A 20,318-nucleotide genomic window follows, 5' to 3' on the forward strand; every position below is an offset into this window, starting at 1 on the left:
ATCCAAAGGCATTAGTTATGACACCGTGAAAGAATGAGGAAGGACTTAGCTGTATAAATATGGCTCAATCCCCAGGATACATTGTTAAGTGGAACAAGAGAACATTGAATAGTGTAACAGTTCGCATTTTTAAATAAAGAAAACATATATACATCTTCCAGACGGATATATAAGAAATTAACACTGGTTACTTCTTAGAGTAACTGAGTAGCTGAGAAATGAAGGACAGGCCTCCCTTCACTGTGTATCTTCTTGTGCCATTTGACTTTTGAACTATTCATCAAAATAAACAAAACTAAAAGTGCATATTGTAAGAAAAAAAAAGGCAAGCATATAAATTTACCTATAATAAAACTTTATTATAAAAAGTCATGTCTAATCTCACTACCTAACAGCAGTCATTTATAGTACTTTATTTCCTAGTGTTTTCTCCCCCTCTGCGTTTAAAACCATAGCTGAAATTTACCTACATATCAGTTTTCTCACTCAAAATAACCTAAAAATTTCTTATATTCAACTCATTATTTTTCAATTTTTTATTATAAGTATTTTCAAACAATACACACAAGCAGAAAGACTAGGAAAATGAAGCCCCCATGTGCCCATAATCTGGCTCAACAATTATCAATATATGAAAAAATAAAAAAACCAATGCATATGAAAAAAAAACCAACCTTGCTTCCTCTAAAGCTCCTCATCACTATCCCATCCAATTATAATGGCATCCCATTATAAATTGCTGTATATTTCAAACACAAATAGCACTATCACAACTAAAACATTAATAATTCTTTAATATCACCAGGTACAGTTTTCAGATTTGTCCACTTATCTCATAAATATTTTCAGTTTATTTGAATCAGGAGCCAAATAAAATTTATACAAATTAGTTGATGTTTCTTTTACCTGTGTGTTCCCCCCACTTCGGTTTAATTTTCTTCTTATACTTTATTTGTTGAAGAAACTATGCAATTAGTTTGTAGAATTTCCTAGATGTTGGATTTTGTGGACTGTACTCACATTGCTGACATTTATCATGTTCCTCTGTCTCCTGTATTTCCTGTAAACTGGTTGTTAGAAGCTTGATAAAATTCAGTTTTACTTTTCAAGAACTTTAGCAGAATTGCATGTCTGTCTTTCTTTTTTGTGTCAATGGTGAGGGCAATATTATATTTCACCATAATGATTCACCATATTTTCAATGTTTGCCTATATGTTGACTATTTCTAATTTGCTTTTAGAAAGGTGACCAAAAGAACATCTTTGAATATAAAACTCAATTTGTATTTTGGATCTCCTCCTTTGGAAAAAGTGTCATAGTAGCAGAATACTACACTGAACATATGAACATTTAAAAAATGAATGTTTTGGATCTCCTACTTTGGAAATAGTAATAGAAGCAGAATACTAAACTGAACATATGAATACTAAACTGAACATTAAATGTTTATGTGCCAAATTATTCTTTAAAAGGCTCTTTATATTCCACTAAATGGGTATGATATTGACTACTTCATCAAATCCTTGCCAGTTCTAATTATTCTATTTTAAATTTGTTAATTCTGTAAGGGGAAAATATAACCACATGTGATCTAATTTTCTTTTCTTTCTAATAAAAAAGTAAACTTGGGTGAAATTTTAGTGGCTATTGTATTTTCTTTTGGAAATTATGGTTACATACTTTGCCTACTAGTTAGTAGTAGGAATACTTTCTTCCCTTTTTCTGGCAGGAGTACTTTGCCAGGAAGGGAGAGAATGCTTTTCTTTTTTTCTTTCTTTCTTTCTCCCTCTCTCTCTCCTTTTTTTTTTGAAGATTGTGTTCATTTATTTGACAGAGAGACAGCACAAGCAGGCAGAGCGGCAGGCAGTGGGAGAGGAAGAAGCAGGCTCTCTGCTGAGCAGGAAGCCGGACACAGGGCTCGATCCCAAGGCCCTGGAATCACGACCCGAGCTGAAGACAGTGGCTTAACTGGCTGAGCCACCCAGGTGCCCCAGAGAATGCTTTTCTTAAGGAAGAATCGTGTAAAAAGTTCAGACAGTATATGGCAAATAAGCTTCAAAGTAAAATCCAAGAAGAGCAGCAATGTTACCGAGTATTAGATGGGGGAGGGTGCGGGAAAGGACCCCTTCCTACCTTTCAGAGACTGAGTAGAATTAAAATGTCATTTAATTAAAACAACAACAACAACAAGAATGCCATTTAATTAAACTAAAAACAAATTAAAACAACAAAAGATTTCATTCAAAAATTTTTCTCTCAGTTTAAGTCTCTAAAAGCTTTTTAGAAGTTTGTATATCTGCAGTTCTGATGTAAGAACTGAATCCCTGGTATTGACCTCTCCATTATAAGGAATTCATCTCAACAGCTTTTAGAACAGTTAGCTGTTCTTCAGGAAAAGATAGTCTTGCTTTTAAAACTGCTCGTATTAGAAAATGTATGTAAACATGAAGTCTCTTTTAAGCCTCTTTCAGAGTATTGCTAATTTTTTTGTGGGTGTTGAAATGAATACTTCAGTTACTATGACAGGTAGCTTTTAAAAGTGGTAAAAAGTGGTGCCATATTGTCTTCTAGAAAGAAATGCTCCATCAGAATCTCTTACCTAGTACCTCTCCATTTAAGTATTTCCTCACAATTCACTGGAGAGAAGGAACAGACTAGAAGAACTAAATAGTGTTAATTTATATCAACGATTATCAGCAGTAACATTATAATTAGCTCTGAAAAATCAAGCACAAAGACTATGTTAATAATTAGAGGTAATGGTTATTAAGTGCTGAACATATGCTAAACAACCATAAATTTTAAAAATTTTAATCATTACCTCAGGATTATGAACTTAGGGCTACTGTCCATTTGTCAGTGATGAGGAAATGAGGTAGGTGGATTAACTTGCCCAAAGTTATATGCAGTCTGAACCTAGGAGCATTTGAGCTCCACACCTCCAATTAAGAATTGTAAGTGGGGGCACCTGGGTGGCTCAGTGGGTTAAGCCTCTGCCTTCAGCTCAGGTCATGGTCTCAGGGTCCTCAGATCGAGTCCCACATCGGGCTCTCTGCTCAGCAGGGAGCCTGCTTCCTCCTCTCTCTCTGCCTGCCTCTCTGCCTGCTTGTGATCTCTGTCTGTTAAATAAACAAATAAAATCTTAAAAAAAAAAAAAAAAAGAAACATATGAAGTAGAAATGGGAATTGGCATAAGTACTCCAAAGGCGAATGTAACTCCAAATGAGGTGGATATACAGAAATAAAGTTGTGACAATTTAGAAATTAGTAAAAGAAAAGTCAGATAGTAAAATTAATCATATTCATCCAAGGTGGGCAGAAATGGAAAACTTAGCATATAAAGTGAAGTACTGAGTTAAGAAAAAGTTTTATTTATTAAAAAACTATGTTTTGGTAAAAAAAAAATCCTATCCCCCTTTTTTCTCAAAAGCAGTAAATGTTCATTTTTATTTATTTATTTATTTGTCATAGAGAGAGAAGCGAGAGCAAGCATAGGCAGACAGAGTGGCAGGCAGAGGCAAAGGGAGAAGCAGGCTCCCTGCCAAGCAAGGAGCCCGATGCGGGACTCGATCCCAGGACGCTAGGATCATGCCCTGAGCAGAAGGCAGCCGCTTAACCAACTGAGCCACCCAGGCGTCCCGTAAATGTTCATTATTAAAAACAAAAAATAAGGGTGTCTGGCTGGGTTAATTGGAAAGAGCATGCAACTCTTGGTCTCGGAGTTGTGAATTTGAGCTCCATGTTGGGTGCAGAGGTAACTTAAAATCAATCTGAGGAAAAATAAAACTTTGAAAAGATATCTCCACTCCCACTATCCGGAGACAACTGATATTAATACATTATTTATTAGATAGATAACTAGATAGGGCTACAGCTATCTCTATAGATACCAGATATTTAAAACTTATTTTTTCACTTAATTATATATGCTGAATAGCATTCTATATGACAATGAATTTAACTGTGTAAATGAATATTTAACACTTTAAATCATTTCTAATGTTTCCTCTAAGAAATTATAATATATTAAATATATTTTTAAAATGAGGAAAAAAATCCTTGAAAATTTATTTTATATACATTCTTAATTATTTCCTTAAGGTAAACTTCTCTCTCTTTTTTTTTTTTTTTAAGATTTTATTTATTTATCAGAGAGAGAGAGAGGGAGAGAGAGCAAGCACAGGCAGACAGAATGGCAGGCAGAGGCAGAAGCAGGCTCCCTGCTGAGCCCGATGTGGGACTCGATCCCAGGACGCTGGGATCATGACCTGAGCCGAAGGCAGCTGCTCAACCAACTGAGCCACCCAGGCGCCCCTAAGGTAAACTTCTCAAAGCTGAGTCAAGGGATATGTATTATTGAATCAATGGATGTGAATTATTTAAACCTTTTGGTTATTTTGAACTTGTTCTATAAAAATATTACATTAATCTGCACAGACTCACCTGATAAATTTGGAAACTTTATTCTTGTTTTCTTTTTATTTGATGAAAGGTGCCTAATTATTTCCCTGAGTTTTTAATTTATTTTTATTTTTTAAAGATTTATTTATTTGTTTATTTGAGACAGAGAGAGAGAGAGAGAGAGGGCAAGCAGGGGGAGGGGCAGAGGGAGAGGAAAACAATCCTCAAGCAGGGAGCCTGGTGCAAGGCTGGATCCAACGACCCTGAGATCACAACCCCAGATGAAATTAAGAATCAGATGCTCAACCAACTGACCACCCAGCTGTCCTTCCCTGCCTTTTAAATTAAGAGAATTTTCTCTTGACAATCATGAGGATATTAAATTTATGAAAATCTTTGTGGTCAGCAAAAATTTTGGTTAACGTTAAGGTTTCAGTCTTCTAGAACAAGGTTGATAACCTATGGCCTCTGGGCCAAAGCCGGCCTACTGCCTGCTTTTGCTTGATCTATGAGCAAGAATGGTTTTTCAAGTGTTGTTTAAAAAAAAGAGTATTGCAAAAAAAAAAAAAAAAAAAAAGTATTGCAACCATATGTGATCTACAAAGCCTAAAATATTTACCCTCTGGCCCTTTAGAGAAAAAGTTTGCTTTCCGTGTTCTTAAGAGATACCCACTTTCAAACCAGGTTTGTTGGCATTATACACCTGCTTTGGTAGGCAGCTCGTGTCCCTTCACTGTGTGATCTGCTGAGACAGACTGTCCTGAGAGTTCCACCGAGCAAAATTTACCTCTTCTTACATTTTCAAGACTATCTTTCTTAATTTTTGTGTTCTGCCTTGTTGGATTTTCACAAGGATCTCAGCAAAATGCCTTGTAACTGCCGGGTGTATAAAACAAATGATTTGGAAAGTTAAGGGATTTCTTTTGGATGCTTGGCCATCTGAGAAGGTGACACAGATATACTTGGCTCTTAGACTTGCCCACGGTCCACAAAAAAAGAGGAGAAACAGTAATTGTCATATTCTTGTTTAAGGAAAAACCAAACCATGCGTATATGTATGAAGTGTTAGGGTCCCCAAACCAAACTTGGCCCAGAACTACTATATTAAAGACAAAGGAACATTTAGGGACATTAGTTAGCAATCACTCCAGACTGAGAGGTATGTGTGTTGAAGGTGGGATGGTTAGTATCTTTTTCCTGTAGTTTTTCTCAGTGCAGTTTTACTCCTTATCTGTTACCTTTCATCATTTGTGGACTTCAAAACTTAAAAACTAAGTTTACTGGAACTACGACTAAATGGAAATCCAAGATCCAAGTCACAGCCTAAGGAATTACTCTATGGTTACGGAGTGCCTATTTCTTGTCATCTATTTTGCTTGTCTAGGGAGTTTTAATTCTATTTTTATAGTTAAGCCACTAAACAAATGATCATCATATATTTTGCTTAGAAAAATTACTGTAAAACGAAGCATATTTTATTAAAAGAGGTAGCATAACTACTGGTTAAGAAATTGAAAAGCTGGGAGAAAAGCTTTGTATGTAAAGAAAAAAGATAACAGATAAAATATTTGGAACCAAATAGAAATCCTTATTTTCTTTGTGTATTATACAAAGCTCTATTTAAATTACACGTTTAGTTTAAAACCTTAAAAGATCTTCTTTGGAGAAGAAATTGCAAGTAACTTTTCTAAATACATTAAGGATAATCTATCCGGCACTATAAGTGGAAATACAAGCATAAAGTAGTAATAAATTTCTTTTTCTTGCCATTAAAAATAGTATCAGCTGAGAAAACATTAGAAGCCATTACATCTGGAGAGTCAACACACTAACACAGAAGATACTGAAGCTAACTACTGCCATCTAGTGAGTTAGTTATGTAGCCATTATAGGATTTGACTACTTGGGAACCCACGTTCTTGTTTCATTATTTCCAGAACTGTTCTAGTCAATTACTAGGTCTTAAGGGAACATATACGATTCATGCTTATCAAATTTGCGACTTAAATGAATTGAGAACAGAATGGCAATTGCATTAAAGATAGGAAAAAAGTCCTACAGCCTGACAAATGCAAATCGAACATTTTTGATGCTAATGTTTAATGCAGTCATACTTCCATTCCTAAATAAAACAAGGCAAAACAAACACAACTTGAGGATACATTTGTGCCAGTTTGAGGATGGGGAGACAAGGTGCAATGGCAATGCATACAGAAGAGTTGGCCATGTGAGGTGACTATGTAAATGTGGTAACCAGATCCACACACGCTGAAGCACCCTCAGTGGGTAATGATCAGGATGATGACAGAAAGTAATATGCTGTTTTAAAACCTCAAAGAACTACTGACAGCCTAAAATAGATAAGACCACACAGAAAACAGCTTTCTCTTTAAAGGGCTGTCACAAAGAAGTACAGGACACTAGTTTGTGTCACTCTGAAAAGCAGAACCAACCAAAGGGGGTGATTAAAAGGAGTCATATTTGCATTTAATGTAAAGAGGAAGTTTGCAACTCAGTTGAGACTGACGGGCTGCTTGGGCATCACCCTAACTATGCAAGCAGAGACTGAAAGATCACTTGGTAGCTATAAAAAGTTTCCAATGTTGGATAAATGATTGAAGTAGACCAAGGGTTTGTAATGTATAGTCCGTGGCCCAAACCTGGCCTGCTGCTTGGTTTTGTGAATAAACTTTTCTTGGAACACAGGCATGGTCATTCAGTTATGTATTATCTAGGTCTGCTTCTGTGCTACCGCCAGATTTGAGTAGTTGCAACAGAGACTATATGGCTTTAAAGCTGAAAATATTTACTCTATAGCCCTTTACAGGAAAAAAGTGTGCTGGGGCGCCTGGGTGGCTCAGTGGGTTAAAGCCTCTGCCTTCGGCTCAGATCACGATTCCCAGGGTTCTGGGATAGAGCCCCACAATGCGCTCTCTGCTCACCCAGGAGCATAGAGCTCCTGCTCTCTGCTTCCCTTCCCCTCTCTCCGCCTGCCTCTCTGCCTACTTGTGATCTCTGTCAAATAAATAAATAAAATCTAAATAAATAAATAAATAAGTAAAAATTTAAAAAGTGTGCCAACTGAATTAGATAATTAAGAAGATTCCTTCTAATTCCTCTATTAAGTATTAGCTTTAGAATGCAAGTCTTCTGAGAGCAATGACTGGCTATTTATAAGCTTTATCAGAAGCATGAGTACACAGGGATCCCAATTAAAAAATAATTATTTTTTTTAAAAGATTTTATTCATTTATTTGACAGATAGAGATCACAAGCAGGCAGAGAGGCAGGCAGAGAAAGAGAGAAGGAAGCAGGCTCCCTGCAGAGCAGAGAGCCCGATGCAGAGCTCTATTCCAAAACCCTGGGACCATGACCTGAGCCGAAGGCAGAGGCTTTAACCCAGTGAGCCATCCAGGCACCCCTCAAAAATAATTATTATTGAGTTGATCCACATACTTTGAAACCTTTCCTTTCCTTTTCAGAGTTGTAGAAAGGAAACTAGATTCACAGAAGGGCCAGATTTTTCTCATTCATTCTGTAACTTTGGCTACATCATTTTTCTTTGCATTACTGTAGAATGACATAAAGTCATCTGCAAACAATCTGAAACCATCCAGCCTCCTTCCTACTCATGGCCCCCCAAGCTGAAGTCATAATGCAGAAGAAACATTTACCAAATCTTTGTGGGTTCTCTAGGGAGAACCAGGAAATCAAACCTAACAACTGTACTAGTTGGATAATCTTTTAGCTTATCATGATTTACTAAGAGGTGGAAGAAGAAATACTTTTTAAGTAATAGTGAACATATAACATATCCAATAATAATTTCATATCATATGGCATAAAGCAGTAATGTGAAATAAAACTTCTGTGATGACAGAAATGCTCAAGATCTGTGTTAGCCAATAAGATACCTCCTAGCTACAAGTATATGAAATGTAGCCAGTGAGAACTAGAATTCAAAATTTAGTGAGGAACTATAATTTTATTTAATTAATTTAAATTTAAATAGTCACATGTAGCAAGTACCTACTCTTTTGAACAGCACAGATGAAAGGGATATTTTCAGAAATAATTTTTATGAATTGTATTAGTTAATGCATTTAATATCTTTTATTTTTTATTTTTATTTTTTAAAAGATTTTATTTATTTGTTTGACAGAGATCATAAGTAGGCAGAAAGCAGGCAGAGAGAGAGAGGGAAGCAGGCTCCCTGCTCTGGGGCTCGATCCCAGGGCCCTGAGATCATGACCTGAGCCAAAGGCAGAGGCTTTAACCCACTGAGCCACCCAGGTGCCCCTCATTTAATATCTTTAAAGAAAAACTACTAGATAGAAAAGGGAAGTCAGTGATGATGAAAGGAGAAATGCAATACTTGTGAAAAGCCATAAAATTAAGTAAACATATTTATTTCTAGGAAGGATATGAGGTTTTTAAACTACTAAATGTTCTGCTTTTGGGGGTTTTACTTTTATTATTGTTCAGTTTTTATTATAATGAACAGGGATTATTTTAACAAATATATAATAATAATAATAAATTCTAAATTAGGTCTATTTCATTCATGGATAGTTCTATTTATTGACCTTAGTTCAGCCCTCTATTTGTTTCTTTACTTTTTGTAATTTATCTAATACCATTCTGTTGTTTTGCCATCTCTCCTTCCAATACCTAAGTTGCTGAATTCTTATTTTCATTATTTCTCCAGCAAAATACTTTCATGCAATTTTATCCCTTTTCTTGGATTATACTGGCTTTCACTTGGAGTTTATCTTTCTATTGTATGAAACTTCAGTTCTTTTTCTATAGTAATATATTAGTGCAGGTGACATTTCTTTCACTTTGTCATGATTAACAAGGGTAGCTCTTGGACAGTATAAGGGAATTTTCCTTGATGGACAGGTATCCCCTGGTTTTAAAAGCTCATGTCAGGTCATGGGGCTTTTATGAAAGACCAACATTAGTACCTGTTCTTGTTAACTGAAAGAAATATGAAGAGGCTTTTCACTATTACAGAAAAAAAGCAAAAAGCACAGACAGTGTTTAGCATTTGTTTTGCGGCAAACTGAGCAGTTAGAAGGGCCCCACCCAGCTCCTTCCCCAGCATCTCAGCATCAAGCCTCCATTGCTTTGAACCTTGTCTGTGAGCATCTCTGCTTTACCCTGATTTATTTTGTGTGTCTGTTAGCAAGATGTGTTTTAGGGTGTCAGAAAAGCCCAAGAGAGGTTATTCTTGGGTCTGGGAACATTAAAAAAAATTGCTGTATAAATTAATGTTAATTCCTTCTTTGCTTTATGCCATTTGGCTTATGAATGAAAATTCTCTCCTTCTGGATAGCAGGGGTAACTTGTACTTTTTGTAGCACCTGTTTGTCCCCTCTGAACTAGAGTTTCAAGGCCTGAATATTTTATGTGTGGGAGGGAGGGAGCACCCCTAAAGCCCAATATAGCTTTGTTGGGTTATTTGGGTTCCTTTGTGTTGTGAGATTTTTTTTTTATGTCCTATACAAGGATACACTCCACTGAGGAATTGATTTAGTCACATGGATCTATGCCCTAATCTTAGCTTGAAGTCCTGAAAAGAGCAAGCCCTAGCAATTTTTCTTGCTTCTGCTGAAATTCTGAGATACTGTGTGATGGTAGGTAGGTGTGCTGTTTAATGTTGTCCAATGGTGCTTACTCATTGTCTCAGTCTGATTCTCTCCAGATTGGGATTATTTGGTAAAAAGCTCAGAATTTGGTAAATTCATTTCTTCTAAATGGCCTTTTAAAGGTGGAGATGGCATCAGAATTCTTCTTTCCTCAACTTCCACTTTTTTTTTTTTAAACAAAATGTTGCTACTGGCTTATTCATAATTACCAAATGCTAGAGACAATGCAAACGTCCTTCAGCAGTTGAATGGATAAACAAACTGTCATACTCCTATATAATGGAATATCGCTTAGCAATTAAAAGGAAAAATTATTGATAAGATCAGTAATATGGATGGATCTCAAATGCATTATGCTGGTGAAAGTCGATCTCCACTTTTTGAAATTATGGCAATGTAGTTGCACACAATCTTTTCTGAGTGGCTGCTCCTTGGGTTTGTTTGTTTCATCAGGAATAAGAATTCTGTGATCCAAGTTTGTTTCACATCTTTACCTGGGAGACTCAGCCTATGCTTTTAAATAAAAAGCTTGGCTGAATATGTATAATAAATATTAAAACTTTGGTAGCAGTGATTGAAAATTGACAGAGATGGCTAATTTATTAAATAAGTGATTGTCAAGTAAATCTCAGATCATCAGTAATGTTTATAATAAAATGCGTAGCTTTTCTGTGGAGTTGTATATAGAAATTTCACACCAAAAGAAGCACCAATTTTTTAACTTATATGTAAATTCCACTTTAATGTTATTTTAGACTACCTGTTTTCTTGACTGAAGATCATTTAAATTATGTTCTTATACTCACAGGCCAAGGCTGTAGATCATTCAGTCCTTTTTCCAATTTCTCAACATCTGGAAACTTTGTGGCTCCATCTGCATCTGCCATGAGGATTTTTTCTCCTCGAGAACTGAATATACCCTGCATATATAAACATTTCGATTAAAAGAAAGTCGCTTAAAATTAAGGTTAAATTCAATGACATATCGGTCTATTTTGCTTTACTTAAAATCGCTAATATTGGATAGTCTAATATCTAATATTGGGTGTGAAAATGGCAGGAGGCCAAAGTTCCCTGAAAACATTCCATAGGTAAGATCCATCTAAATATATCTAATGCTATTTAATGATTTTAAAAACTCTGTGAGATCGTACCATTACTACCTCATAAAACATGGTAAGAAAATAGATTTGGACAAGTAAAAGATAACCTACATCAATAAAAACAAAAAAGTAAAATAGCTATCATATACATTATGTATGTATTGTGTATGTATCTGGTCTACTTCAGGGCAGCATCTGAAGAAAGTATTTACGGGTGTGTTGAACAAATGTAATATATACAAACTTGCTGTGAAACATATCCTAAGATAATAGATCTTTTGTATTCTTTATTATGAAATCTAAAGTGTTTTTTTTGTTTTTTAAAGATTTTATTTATTTGTGAGAGAGAGGGAGAGAGAGAGAGAGGAGAACACAAACAGGGGTAGTAGCAGAGGCAGAGAGAGAAGCAGATTCCCTGCTGATCAGAGAGCCTGGGATAGGGCTCAATCTCAGGACCATAAGATCATAACCTGAGCTGAAGGCAGATGCTTAACCAACCTTATTCTAGGTTCCCCTGGAATCTAAATTAGTTTAAATTAATTACTGAATAGGGGCGCCTGGGTGGCTCAGTGGTTAAAGCCTCTGCCTTCAGCTCAGGTCATGATCCCAGGGTCCTGGGATCGAGCCTCGCATCGGGCTCCCTGCTCAGCAGGGAGCCTGCCTCCTCCTCTCTCTCTCTGCCTGCCTCTCTGCCTACTTGTGAAATGTCTGTCAAATAAATAAAAATCTTTTAAAAAAATTAATTACTGAATAAAGAAATATGGAATACCATTAAAATTTAGGAAATGTGGATATATGCAAACACTAGTTTATGTTATTTGAGGGGTCTGAGACTTAGCAAAATTATGCCTCTCAATATTGAATTGATTGGTGTTTTGTGTAAAATATGGCTCTATGGGTGTTTATTTCACATGGAAATAAACTATACATCAACTCTTAACTCATGGTCTACTTGACTGAATTTATTATTTGTGATATCACAACAGTTTAAGTAAGATAAATAAAAATGTAGACAAAATTTTAATCATTTATTCTACAGGATAAACCCTCTAATTTTTAAAAGATCATATCCATTAGGATATAGGTGAAAAAGTGGAATAAAAATGTTTTGCTTAACATCTAGACAAAAAAAGACCAAAAAACCCCCACAAAAACCAAAAACCTCTCAAAAAACCAAAGGCTTATTTCAAAGATATACATTAAAGATGAACTGGTGGTAATAATTTAGCATTATAGAAAAATGTCTTTGGCTTTCAATCTTGACTAAGCCACTTTATTATTTTTAAAGGAGTTTTTTTTTTTTTTTTTTAAAGATTTAATTTGACAGAGAGACAGCAAGAGAGGTAACACAAGCAGGGGAAGTGGGAGAAGCAGGCTTCCTGCTGAGCAGGGGAGCCCCCAATGCAGGGGTGGATCCTAGGACCCTGGGATCATGACGTGAGCCGAAGGCAGACACTTAACAACTAGAGTCACCCAGGCACCCCTAAAGGAGGTTCTTTAATGACTGCTACTCCCCACTGTGCCAACGATGGCTTTTACTTCACTGCCAAGCTTGTTGAAAAAAGCAGTCTATGTTGTGCCTCCCATTCTTACCCATTCAATCCCACCCTGTCTCCTCTCACTGCTCAGAGGCCTCATCATTACTTGCTTCATTTCCCCAAGGCTTGGTTTCTGGTTGTCCTTTTTCCTCGCCAACTTAATGGATTCAACTATCATCTGATGCATGTGAATTTCTCACTTATACTCTACCAGGCTATTCTGGATACCACTACTTGGTATCTCAAACTCCATGGCTCAAACTCAATTAAAGATACTGTCTTTTGGGGCACCTGGGTGGCTCAGTGGGTTAAAGCCTCTGCCTTCGGATCAGGTCGTGATCCCAGCACCCTAGGATCAAGCCCCGCATGGGGATCTCTGCTGCACGGAGAGCCTGCTTCCTCCTCTCTCTCTGCCTGCCTCTCTACCTACTTGTATCTCTGTCAAATAAATAAATAAAATCTTTAAAAAAAAATTAAAAAAAAAAAAAGATACTGTCTTTTAAACCAGCTCCTCCTCTGGTGTTTCATTACTTCTATAAATATTCTCCTCCTCTGTCACCCAAGGCCAGTTAAATTATTCCTTTCCCTGATCACATTATACAATTTTACCTCATTTTTACCCCCTCACCCTCACAATAGTTGTCCTCTCCTCTTCTGCTGCTATGTCATCATCATGATACAAATAACGATTCTTTGTACCTCACTTACACTGCTGTGCTGGCTGCTGTCACTCTGTCAAAGGTGACAGCTTAAAGTCCCTAATCTAAAAGTTCAGGATCTGAACCCATCTACCTCTCTGACTTTATCTGTATAAAGCCAACCCACATGTACCACTAGCGGCTCCTTATTGTAACACTTTCTTTCATACCTTTGGTCATGTTCCTCCTCTGCAAGCCCCCTGCACCACCTTTTGCCTGGATAACTCCTAGTCCTTCTTAAAGATTCCATGCAGAAGTGACCTCGTATGGGAAGTCTTTGCTGCTGCTCCTCCCAGATGGAAGGTGGTGCCAACATTTGATATACATTTCTACTACAGTGTTTATACTACTAAACTATGATATCCTTAAAAATAGGATGGTTGTCTTTTTATTTTTATTTTTTTTATTTTAGAGAGAGAGACAGAACATGCACACGCAAGTAGGGATAGGGTCAGAGACAGTGGTAATCTTCAAGCAGACTCCCCACTGAGTGAAGAGCACCCATGCAGGGCTTGACATGGGTCTCAATCCCAGACTCATGAGATCACAACCTGAGCCAAAATCAAGAGTCGAACACTCAACCAACTGAGCCACCTAGGTGCCTCTGGTTGTCCTTCGTCTCAGTATCTCTACTAAAGCAGTAGACATGTAGTAGCACTCCAGTGTTGGCTGAATAAATAAGTGAATGGATAGATTTAAAGGCCCTCATGGTATTGTATCCCCCTACTTTCTTTTTCTCCTTTTTGCATGTCCCATGGCCTAGTCAGAGTAAACTCACTGCTCCCAGTATACATTTTAAGAGTCTGGTCTTCTGTCTTTTCTTACTTTTCTGACTGGCATGCTCTTCTCTCAACTCTTCCCACACACTATCAGAGAGGTTAGGTTAAGAGCATGGACTCTGGGGTACCTAATCTAAACCTTTATTCTACCTATTAATAACTATGTGACCCTGAGTAAGTTACTTTACTTAATTATGCATCACATCCCACATCTCCATAATTGAAATAATAGGACCTCACTCATGAGACAACATGAGGAGGATTAAATGTGATAATTACGCTAAAGTGGTTAATTTACTCAAAATAACCAATCAAGTGGAATAACGAAGCGGAATCTAGTGTTCACCACTGTTGGAGACTTGGTTTTGGTGATATCTCCTTTGTCAAGTCTGCTTGACACATGCCCGAGACTGCCAGTTACCTACTCAGTATCTATTCTTTCCTTCTTTTTTACTAGTAGATTTCTGATTAGGTCAGGAGTGAAAATGTTAGAAACACTGCTCAGCTTTCCTTGGAAATAGGGGTGGCCTTGTGACACTGTTCTCACCAATGAGAATTAAGTAAGTCATTGGGTGGAGCTTCTAGGAAAGCTCCCTAAAAGGGGGCAAACCAGCCAGTATGTATCTTCTGCCTTTGCCCTTCTCCTTCCTGTCTGGAATGTGGTTGTAATGGCTAGCCTTCCAGGAGTCATGGTGTATGCATGAGGAAGAGGGAATGAAAAGTTAGGAGGCAGGGTTTCTGAGACACCATAATGAACAAGGCCTGGACTGCCTATACTTAAACTTCTCTTTATGGGGGAGCAGAAATAAAATAAACCCTCTAAATCATTTGAGGCACTCTTTATATTTTCTTTCACATATCTATCTTGACTTGTGGTCTTTCTTCAGAGTATCCTGACTCTGAAAGCAACTTATTCCTTTTGGAATTCCTATAGTACTTCATGTGTACCTCCCATAAGTACAGCAGACTGCAAATTTCATCAGGATAGACCCAAATCAGATTTTATAAACTGCAAAAAAAAGTCATTTAAAACTTATCATCCAGTAACTCTATCAAAGACACACAGAGGCACACGGCAACATTTTAAACTTTGATTAAGATAAGCATATTCTCCTGAATTACCTAGTATGTTATAGATATGGCATGATTTTTAAGATTTGATCACATATATATATAAAATTATATGAAGTTCTTATTAAAACTAATTTGCCACTATCTTAGGAATGATGGTATTCAACTAGCTAGCTGTAGAAAACAAATGTTCTATAGTGTGCAAAAGAAGTCATTAAAAACAGGTTTATATTTTAGATAAAAAATGTTGAAACAATGTATTACCATCCTAATAGCTCCGCCTTTCCCGCGATTCTTCACCAGTGTTATCACTCGTACCTTGTCACTTCCATATTTCTGGCAATATTTAAAAGCTACCTGTCAAATTATATAAAAGTCAGAACAATATTAACTTGGATTCCAAGACAGTAACATAAACTGCGTTTATGAGTTTGGTTTAAATACTGCTCTTCCGGGGCGCCTGGGTGGCTCAGTGGGTTAAAGCCTCTGCCTTCTGCTCAGGTCATGATCCCGGGATCCTGGGATCGAGCCCCGCATCGGGCTCTCTGCTCTGCAGGGATCCTGCTTCCTCCCTTCTCTCTCTCTGCCTGCCTCTCTGCTTACTTGTGATCTCTCTCTCAAATAAATAAAATCTTTAAAAATAAATAAATAAATAAATAAATACTGCTCTTCCAGTTGCCTTCTTCTTGTGACTAGATTATACTCACTGTACGTTTTAGTGGCCCAGAATTCCCGATGCCAAGAACCAATAATGATCCACTAGACTGAAGTCACAATTCACTTTCCTGCAGAGGTACCACCAGAACAGGCAGCAACTCTCTCTTATTCTGACTCCTTTATTTACACTAATGAGCTGCTAGAGAAAATAAAATCCATGCACTGATTAACTGTTACACACTTGAGATTGCCATCCCCCCTCCCTTACTGGTTAACAACTCACTTGTCAGCAACTGATCTTACTCCCCAGAGAAGTTGCTCATATCCTGGACCATGTCTCCCCAGATCTTTTTACTTAATTAGAAACAATTTTTTTTAAAAGATTTTATTTATTTATTTGACAGAGAGAGATCACAAGTAGGCAGAGAGGCAGGCAGAGAGAGAGGGGGAAGCAGGCTCCCTGCTGAGCAGAGAGCCCGATGCAGGGCTCGATCCCAGGGCCTTGAGATCATGACCTGAGCTGAAGGCAGAGGCTTAACCCACTGAGCCACCCAGGCACCTCCCCCCCTTTCTAAGATTATTTATTTTGAGAGAGAGGGAGTGTGTGCGAGTGGGGGGAAGGGGCAAAGGGTGAGAGGTCACACACTCCCCACTGAGTGTGTATCCCTCTGTGGGGCTTGATGTCATAACCCTGAGATTATGACCTGAGATGAAACCAAGAGCTGAAAGCTTAACCCACAGAGCCACCCAGGTGTTCTTGCCATTACTTTCTGATTTATAATCGAAGCCATAAACAGTGATCTGTATTCGCTGTGTACATCTCTTCATCACTCAGTCATCAATCCACTATAGTATGGTCCATACCCTTTGCTTTTTCACATGGTTTTTCTATTTTCTCTCTCTTCATCAACAGCACCCTCTCTATTTTATTTTATTTTTTAAGTAGGCTCCATGCCCAGTGTGGAGCCCAACGTGGGGCTTGAACTCACGTTCCAAGACTGAGACCTGAGCTGAGATCAAGAGTTAGACACTTAACCAACTGAGCCACCCAGGCGGCAACCCCCTTCCTTTTTATAGGTAGGGTCCACACCTACCATGCGTCTTAAACTCACAATTCCAAGATCAAGGGTTGCATGCTCTACTGACTGAGCCAGCCAGGTACCCCAATGCCCTCTCCCTTTGACCCTCATTTCCATGGGGAGTGTGAAGTTATTCTCACTCCTGGCAGACTAGCTTTTATTGTTTCTAGCAGCTCAGTAGCTATAGGTCTAAGAATGCGGGAACGTGAGGGGACAATACTCTAAGACACTTGTTACCTCCCATGGGTAAATCTGGATGGAGGTATGCCAAAGGACATAGCTGATACCCAGAGCCAGACGTGAAGACATCTTTCTATTTGTATGACTGCTTTAGAAATTGTAAGGCAAAGTGGAGCATAAAGAAAAAAACAACAACAAACTGTGCTTAGGAAAAAGGAACCATGTATCGGCTGGCAAAGAAGGCTCCCAGTGGCCATGATGAATTGTGCATGTTTCCTCCCAACTTGGTGATCTTCAAAGCTTCCCTGGTCTATGGAGTGGTGGAATAGCAGGTTTACTTTCCAGCTTTCCGTAGATAAAACCTCTCTGCCTTTCTGAGAACCCACACTGTTAACAATAGAGAGTGCTGGCTCAGTGTCCACGTTCTCTGATGAGTGGAAAAACTTTACATCTGCTAAATTATTCTATTTTTTTCTACCTACTGGCAATCCTAAAAGCAAGTTTACTAACCTTTGAAGTCTGGTCTTTGCTGCCATCATCAACTACTATCACCTCATAAGTGAATGTAGGATCTTGCTTCTGTAAGAAACAAAAATAAAATACCACAATTTGGCATAAATGCCATGAAGAGTTCTGATAAAATTGCAAGGAGTTTAAATAACAATTGTTTTAGTGTGGTATGTATAAAAATGAATATAAATTAAGTATACAGAAACCACATAAAATAAAAAATCCAAGAACCAAAAAGGAGAAAGACACTGGACAGGAACAGAAGGCAAACACTGACTGAACATCTGTGAGCCTGTCCCCCTCCTCCCCTGCAACCCACCTCACACCAAATCGGTGTGCAACCTGGTGCTTGTGGGGCTGAGCACTTCTGAGAGACGCTACAAACATGTATGAGAAAAAAGTCCGTGAGGTTAAAGGTTAGTGTAATTCTAACCTGGCTACACTTTTCTTACCCTTATGAACTTCTAGCCTGTTTTCTCATTTAAAAAACCCCAAGGTGCACCTGGGTGGCTCAGTCATTAAGCGTCTGCTTTCAGCTCATGTTATGATCCCAGGGTCCTGGGATCGAGCCCTGCATCAGGATCCATGCTCAGCAGAAAGCCTGCTTCTCCCTCTCCCACTCCCCCTACGTCTCTTTCTGTCAAATAAATAAATAAATACAAACAAAATCTTAGAAAAACCAAAAAACCCAACCCCTCCACCAAAAAAATTCCTTGTGGTTCCTGTGGTTCTTGTGAATACACATAACAGAAGCGACAGGAGCCTTATATATAATAATAAAGGCTCCATTCTTCCCTCTTTTATTTTTTCTTTTTAAAAGATTTTATTTTTAAGTAATCTTTACACCCAACATGGGCCTTCGACTCATAATCCCAAGAGTTTCATGCTCCACGTACCAAGCCAGCCAGGTGCCCCTTTCTTTAAATGAATCTTCTATCTTCCTTTTACATGTAAAACCTAAAACCAAAGTAAATCAAAAGAAGGAGTTTTCTTAAAAAAAAAAAAAAAAAAAAGCCGCAAAGCTCATTTGTTTCCTTAAACTCTCCAAGGAGAGTCCAACAGCAACTGATGATACGAAACAAGGACACATATTACTTTTCTTCTCTTTATGTGAGGAAAGAAGAGAAAATAAATGAGGGAAATGCCTCTGACTAATAAAGAAAAACAAGAGCCATTTCACTTTCATTATAAGTCTTTTTCAAATAAATGTCTTTTTAAAAAGTCACAGAAGTAAAAACAGTATCGTGGGGCCACACAAAGTCTGTAGACGTACTCAATTTTAAATGTATTATCAGGCAAGAAGATAAAAAGGGGGTGGGAGGGTACATTAGAAATTTCAGCTTTCTGTTTGTTCTGGGTTCATCCATCTGCTTCTGGAGGCAGGGAGTCACGTGTTGGGTTTGCAGCTAACACCTGAGGGTAGGCAGCAAGCTGAACACGGGAGGCCTGGTGACCTTGATGGCTCGGCCATAGCAGGCACTGCCTCTCATAGCAGATCTGGCCTATGATCCACAAGTTGGTGATCTAGTCTAGTTTTATTTTTATTTTTAAAAAAATTTTTTTTATTATTTATTTGACGGAGAGATCACCCGGAGGCAGAGAGACAGGCAGAGAGAGAGGGAAGCAGGCTCCCTGCTGAGCAGAGAGCCCGATGTGGGGCTTGATCCCAGAAGCCGGAGATCATGACTCGAGCCGAAGGCAGAGGCCCAACCCACTGAGCCACCCAGGTGCCCCAATCTAGTCTAGTTTTAAATAGAGACATCATATTGAAAGGAAAAACACGATACCTGTCTCTCCTCTAGATAGCCCAGAGCTTCATCCATCATTACAGGCACTTAAAAAAAAAAAATGTATGAAAAATTAGTTTTAAAAACGATTTTCCACACCCCCAAACACGCAGTTCACATATGGAAAAGGTCTGAATAGTCTAACAAGCTTCTCCCCCAATAGCTTTTCCCATCTGGAAGGACTGTTTTCCGTTCACATCTGGCTTATGGCTTCTCTAGAATACTTCAGTCCTATGACTTCATGATGTAGACCCAATCATTTACAGCTTCTCTTTGTTTCCCCTCTTATGAACTACAACTAACAACAATGCACTCACTACAGCCCACATCTATTAATGTTCTGGCAAAGACAGTAAAGTCCATACTCTAAGTTTCCTTTTCTTCCCAATAAACCCTTACCCAGTAAATGAAATCGGGCTTACACCGTTTTTCTTCATTGTATGAAGGTACAACAACAGAGAGCCGTTTGGTAGGTGAGTCCCATATGCTGGGCAATGTTTCCTTCTGTCCTCTGGCATTTAAGAAGAACTTCTCGTCTTCATGTTGATGGAGGTGTGGCATTTTTGTAGCAGTTATAAATGCAACAAAGGAAATCTAAAAGCAGGTATGTTAAATAAGAAATCATGCTTTGTTGACTTTTTTTTAGACTTCTTATGTAAGAATACATCATTTACATGATTTTTTTTTTCTTTTTTTTTGGTGGAATATTTGCTTTTTGCTTTTAGTCCATTAACTGGACTGGAGGTGACAACAAAATTCAAATCCCTTATTTATGAACTAATTATTGTCCTTTCTTCCACTGGTAAGGAACTAATGACTTAGGAGACTCCCAATCTGTTCCTACCTGTCATCCCCAGGCTTCT

The 20,318-nt window shown here is 38.0% G+C and overlaps 1 protein-coding gene across 1 annotated transcript in view; it reads right to left on the minus strand.

Annotated features, from left to right (window-relative positions):
• Positions 1-20,318, minus strand: part of ALG5 (ALG5 dolichyl-phosphate beta-glucosyltransferase) — a 41,257-nt gene that overhangs the window by 17,883 nt on the left and 3,056 nt on the right. The window contains exons 2-6 of the mRNA XM_044249605.1: positions 19,878-20,049; positions 19,456-19,502; positions 17,669-17,737; positions 15,507-15,599; positions 10,860-10,973 (exon numbers count right to left, since the gene is read on the minus strand). Of these exons, the coding sequence (XP_044105540.1) occupies positions 10,860-10,973; positions 15,507-15,599; positions 17,669-17,737; positions 19,456-19,502; positions 19,878-20,049 (495 nt within the window). The remainder of the gene's footprint in view (positions 1-10,859; positions 10,974-15,506; positions 15,600-17,668; positions 17,738-19,455; positions 19,503-19,877; positions 20,050-20,318) is intronic.

The sequence above is a fragment of the Neovison vison genome, chromosome 5, assembly GCF_020171115.1.
Source record: "Neovison vison isolate M4711 chromosome 5, ASM_NN_V1, whole genome shotgun sequence".
Taxonomy (NCBI): domain Eukaryota; kingdom Metazoa; phylum Chordata; class Mammalia; order Carnivora; family Mustelidae; genus Neogale; species Neogale vison.